Source organism: Schistocerca americana, chromosome X, assembly GCF_021461395.2.
Source record: "Schistocerca americana isolate TAMUIC-IGC-003095 chromosome X, iqSchAmer2.1, whole genome shotgun sequence".
NCBI lineage: Eukaryota > Metazoa > Arthropoda > Insecta > Orthoptera > Acrididae > Schistocerca > Schistocerca americana.
In genome coordinates this window covers 773,937,693-773,943,692 of record NC_060130.1, presented here as the reverse complement: position 1 = coordinate 773,943,692, position 6,000 = coordinate 773,937,693, and the positions used below count along the sequence as shown (strand labels likewise).

The 6,000-nt window shown below is 33.6% G+C and overlaps 1 protein-coding gene across 1 annotated transcript in view; it reads right to left on the bottom strand.

The window, feature by feature from the left end:
* Positions 1-370: 370 nt before the first annotated feature.
* LOC124556308 (bromodomain adjacent to zinc finger domain protein 2B-like) overlaps positions 371-6,000 on the bottom strand; it is a 379,839-nt gene continuing 374,209 nt past the window's right edge. The window contains exon 35 of the mRNA XM_047130281.1: positions 371-3,879. Within this exon, the coding sequence (XP_046986237.1) occupies positions 3,699-3,879 (181 nt within the window). The 3' untranslated portion in view covers positions 371-3,698. The remainder of the gene's footprint in view (positions 3,880-6,000) is intronic.

Below are 6,000 nucleotides of genomic sequence, written 5' to 3'. Positions count from 1 at the left end.
TTAAAAAAAAAGTGGGATCTACCTTAGCAGAAATTATAAAACACCAAAAAATAAATATTTACAACTTCTTTTTTGTCACAAGTTAAATGCCCATAAGTATCTCATTAGAAAAAAATTATTTCACTTCATACAGTCTATTTGGCAATTTATATTCACATATATATATTATATATTCTTTTTTCTTTTAATCAACACTTTCTGAGTTCCTGTCACAACAGTGACAATATCCACATTATACTTAATACCAGGCAGCACAGTAGAAGTTCTGTGCAAAAGGTGTTTGTAGGCACACTGCATTTTGGTTTATAAAACTCATTCATCTAACTTGTTCTTACAAAATAAGAGAAATGAAATTGGGAGTAAATTCTTCTTCCTGAGAACTTCAACTGAAAATTTAATGTAAAGAAACCATCTACAATGAAAACAAAACAGTAGTACAAAAATCACAAGTTCTCATGAACTCTCAGCTGTGGCATCATATCAACTCAACATTTCAAAGCACAATTTCACAATCTGTGATTGTTTTCCTTAAATTTGGAAAATAAAATACTACATGCTTAAAAGCTTATAGCACCACTCCCTAAATTTCAGTTGTACTTGTGGATGGACAAAGTGCTTTGAGATTATCATGTGTAACCTCGAGAGCAAGGACGAGGTAGTAAATTTTGATGTGCCCCTATAAAACCAAGAAGTTTTTTTTACATGATTACTGTCAAAATAATGTGCACTAAAAAGATATAATAGTCTCCAGTCACTGAAAATGAAAAATCCATCTGTCTGTGATTTATTTTCATGAATACTCCAGTGTATATCCACAAGGAACAATTTATCCATTGCCAAATTATTTCAGTGAAATCTCCATTGCTGAAATGATTTGGTATTGAAACTAATACATGGTAGGTATTTACCGTAACTGTTGCTTCACTAAACCTCAAGTAAGTACCACAGTTAGAACAAAAAACATTTTCCTTTCATTGCAATTGAAAGTGATGCACAAACTTCTTACTGCCTCATATATCTGCCATTAAACCTACATAAAGTATTAATAATGGCCTTTAAAATCAAATTTCTAACACTACTCATTACAGTACAAGCAGAGAATATCTCATCTCAGTTTACATGTACAGTTCCCAACAACAGTAAATAACTATCTGATGGTAAAGTGTTCCTTCTGGTAAGGCAAAATCATGTATATGAGCCTAGTCATTTATCACGGCTTACATCAAGCCTAAAAACGGGGACTGCTCACAGCATTTGGGTGTTTTGCTGCTAAGTAGTGAACACTGAGACTTTGTTGATACCTGCGGCATTATCAGGTAACAGTATAAGCATGAAAAGGCACAACAAGTACCAAAATAATGGAAACGATGTTCATAATGTTAAAACTAACCACTCATGAATCTGATACTGGATTTTTATGTTTTATTACCTAGCTACATGCCCCTTTCTCTCAAATTGAAAAGGGGCATGTGAATACGATGTATAACAACATCCAGTGTATCAACATTAACCAATCATGGAAGAAATTAAAACAACAGTGTCACACAACAAATTTGTAGCAACAATATGTGACACATACTGCTCTTAAATTTATTACCCATCATGGTGCCTTTGTTGTGGCAATATGTATTTGGTTAACTGAAAGGAAATTTCAACTTATTCTTCCACTATGCATCGCTAAGGAAAAAACTCCAGATTTTTTTTCTAAGCATTTTTAAGGATATGAAATGTAAAGGAAGCCCAAGCTTCACTCTACAATTTCTTGCAAATTATGCAAATTAATGGAAGAGTGCATCAGTCCTCCCCAGTGTAAGCAGCAGATTTAAAATGAAAATTTTATCAAATGCCGCCCATATGTGAACTCTTGCTATGAACCTTACTTACATAGTATTTTTCTTTTTTTTTTACACTTTAAGAAAGGAGTATTAGGTATGAGCCATATTCAATATATTTTACACAAGTACGGCATAAAGTCACAGAGATAGAAAAATAAGCACACCTGCATCAATCCAGATTCCGTCCAGCTGTACAAAAATCTCAGTAAATTCAACCTTCAACATGAAAAATTAAATGTATGTATAACAATGTAACACACTGTAACAGATGTGACATAACAGCAGCTACATAACATCAATGTCTATATACATTTACAATTTAACAATAGCATGCTACTTTTCCATACATCCACAAGGTAGAAGTGTTTTATGTTACCAGCATTTCCTTGCTCTACAATAACTGCTTCATTGCCAGAACTAATATGGAGCAGTACATAAAACTAATACTGTAGTGAACTTCAATATATTTTGAAATTGTACTGGCTTTACATTGCTTTATTTTCAATGGGAAAATAGGATTCTGCAAGCAGACACATCTCACTTCACAACATATAACTGCTGAGGTTCTTCATTTAAGACAGTCATAAATGAAATTCTGTATACATAGCTTCCATTTCTGAATTAAATGTAACAGTAATGAGCAAAAAGCAGTCACAAAATAAAGTGACATATATTCGTAACAGCCACACAAAATTCTGTTGCTAAAGACTTCTACAAATAATTATGAAATTGTACTTTGAAATAATATTTTATATACACATTTTACTGCAAGTGTGTTGGATCACTAGTTACATCTCAAGGGAATGCAGAGAGGTATCAATGAACAACAATTTATACCCAGACTTTCTGTGTTCATAAGTGTATAATCTTTCAGCAAACTAAGATAACAGAAAATATAGATTATATGAATAAAGGTTTCTTGGATGATACTGAACTAAAAAGAATGAGTTTTTGTTTCTGCAACTATGAAATAAATCAGAACTGTCATGGACATATGCAGTTACTTCAATGTTTTGATAAAATGAAATATTTACACAAAAAGTAATAAATTATCAATTATTTTACAAATTAAAAACAACACAGGGACTCGCATATCTACAATGACTGTTTTTACATGTAGAATATATTTTACTTCATTATGATGCTTCACTGGAATGGTTATGCTGAAGACAACAAAGCAGTTTTAACAGGAATCTCACATTTAGCACTTAAATTTTGGAATCCTTCTAACAAAAGAGTAAATACAAAATATATATTCATATATATATGCACCTTAAAACAAGTTAAACATTTATGGGCAAACATTTTTGTCTGCCTATCACATATGGCAGATGTAGAATTATTAAACCTAAAACTGGGAAATTAAGCAGGTATACGAGACGCATATCAGTCACCAGAAAAATACTTAATGTAATGAGTCAAAATATACTCTGCACATCGATATGGCCATTCACATTGTCTTTTTCACTCTTGATTCACACTTCGTATTTAAAAAAGTATTTAAAAATGTTTTACTTAAACACACTAGTGCACTGAATTACAAGTCCACCAAGCATTTCTAATTTCAGAAAACTATCAACTGAATAAATAATTCAATTAATATTACAGTAGCATTTCACTACAACAGATTTAAATATTACATCAGAATTAAAAAAAATGACTAATTGTATCTTGCAGAACACTGCTGGCAGAAGTGTGACTTAATAAAAAGGTTGTTCGTGTATTTTTTCGCCAGATCACAGAAAATACCTTGTATTCCTTCAAGTTAAAGACACAGTAACACGAGAACCGGGTCTGCACATTAAAACAGTATAACACACACGCACACACATTTCATTTTCACATTAGTACAGGGCTTTAAATTTATGTTGAAGTAGTAGTGCTTGGTTTTTGATGGTTTCCATTCAGTTCACTCCACCGGGTCTCAAAAAATGAACGCATACTGTGACCAGCTTTTCCAACAGGAGAATCATCTTCATTGAATGTTTCACAGTTGTTAAAAATGAGCCTCACATCTGCACAAAATTCTTCACGAGATTTGTACCTGCAAAATTAATAATACATGAGTTTGACTTTCATACAATTCCTAACACAACGAAAATTGGAAAATTGACGTCACTGCAAATCATGGCCCCACAACCACAATGAAAAGCTTAATATTCACTATAGTACAAATACCTGAAAAGAAAAATGAGCCATCACAGTAACAACACAATTTGTAATTCAGCTCACTCTACTGGAATTACAATAGTCTAGTATCAACTGAAACACTAATTGTTATTTCAGTATGTCATGATTACTTACACTTTCTGTGGTATCATATGTGCATGTGTATGCTTGATCTAAATTTTCTACTTGCTACTTCCTCTCTCTCTCTCTCTCTCTCAAACTAATAGTTCAGAAAGCTAATGGTAGTTTCCTCTATTTTTATGTATGCTTATCAGCAGTATAAACAATTTTGCTTCCTGAAGGTAAGTGCTGATCAGCAATTCTCTCTCATAATTTTACTGTTCCCTCAAGTGATGTTTCTTGTATTTCAGGGCTATAAACTATCCAGGCATTTTATTTCATCAGTGTGTATAAGGGCTAGGGTAGGGGGTGAAGTTACAAGCACACACAGGTTCTTATTATGCATCCATTTTGAAATTTCTACACAAGTATTTATTTATATTTAAAATTGTATCTAAATGCATTATGAATATGTGCCCAGTACAAAATCTGTAAATCATATTCAGTATGACATCAAGAGAAGAAGGGGCCAATGCTAAATAGAATCACTGCTACTGATGACATGTACTTATGAACCAATGCTGAACAAGTTGGCAGAATGGAATTACACAGGATTACCAACACGCTAGAAAGTTTCATCATCATAATCATCTGCTATAGTTACTATAGTCTTTTGGGCATGCAATGACTGGGATGCATTATGGTTTTATTAAGTTCCACATGGTCATACTGTGACGGAGAGAACTACTCTCAGATTCTACAGACACATTCCTGCAGCAACAGTCACATTGAATGTCCTGCAATACTGTCCACACAGAAACTCTACATGACAAATCAACACCACATAAAATATAGAGTGTCATTTACTTTTTATCGGTGTTGACTATGGATAGTTCTAGAGTACCACTCCCAGTCTCCAGGGTCTGCACTATGCAATTTTCATTTGACACCAAAATTGGCAAAACAGTGCAGTGTTAGGTCCAGCCTTTTGTGAATAACAGGGTACAGATACTGTGTACTCAGATCATGTGAGCAAGCAAGACTTGATGAATACTTTAAAAGGCGTTATTGTATTCTATAGTGTATTTATTGACCAATATTTTTATTATCAGTGCTCATGTCTGTTCAGGTGTGACTGTGGAGTAAAGGTTTGGTACTACAAGTGCAGTAACGTGTTGTTTTCTTTAACTCTTGATTATAAATAACCGTCATACCACCTTAGCAAAAGGAACATCACTTGGTTGTCAACTACATTTCATGTCAATGCATATTTTCAAATCTTTGTTTTGTACTATTTCTGCTGGATACACGACATTTACCGTGTTTACACTAAATCTAAAAATTCATGTTACAAATAAAAATGAAAGTATGGATACCTAGTAGTCAGCACTGAGTTTATACACGTATAAATTTCTCAGCACTTTGTCACACAGGTAAAAGGGTGTCTATCTTTTCAACAATTACTTACATTTCTCCTAGGGTTTTTCATCATTAATAACCATATGAAGAACTGGAGAGACACAGGACAATTAGTTTAGCAGATGGAACACTTTGATTACACTAGCTGTCTCAGTGAGAGTTATATACAGGGTGGAGGTAACTTGACACCTCAGTAGATTTGATCACAATGAGATTATCATTTTTAGGCTCATGAGAACTCCATCTCCAAAGTTGTGCAAGCATTGAATTTTTATGGACAACCATGTCGAGGATCTACCTAGACTGCCTTGATTCAATAAACTGTCAGTAAGAAATAACTGTCAACAGTTCCAATAAGCTAGCAACAACAACAAATTGGCAGGCCATGGGGTAGCTGTTAGTGATCAGTTCCATTGCAAAGTACAACACATTAACACTAATGTTATGTCCTCACAGTATGTACAAAAGCCACTATCACACACCTCTGATAATTGAGTGCCACAGAGCACACAGACCA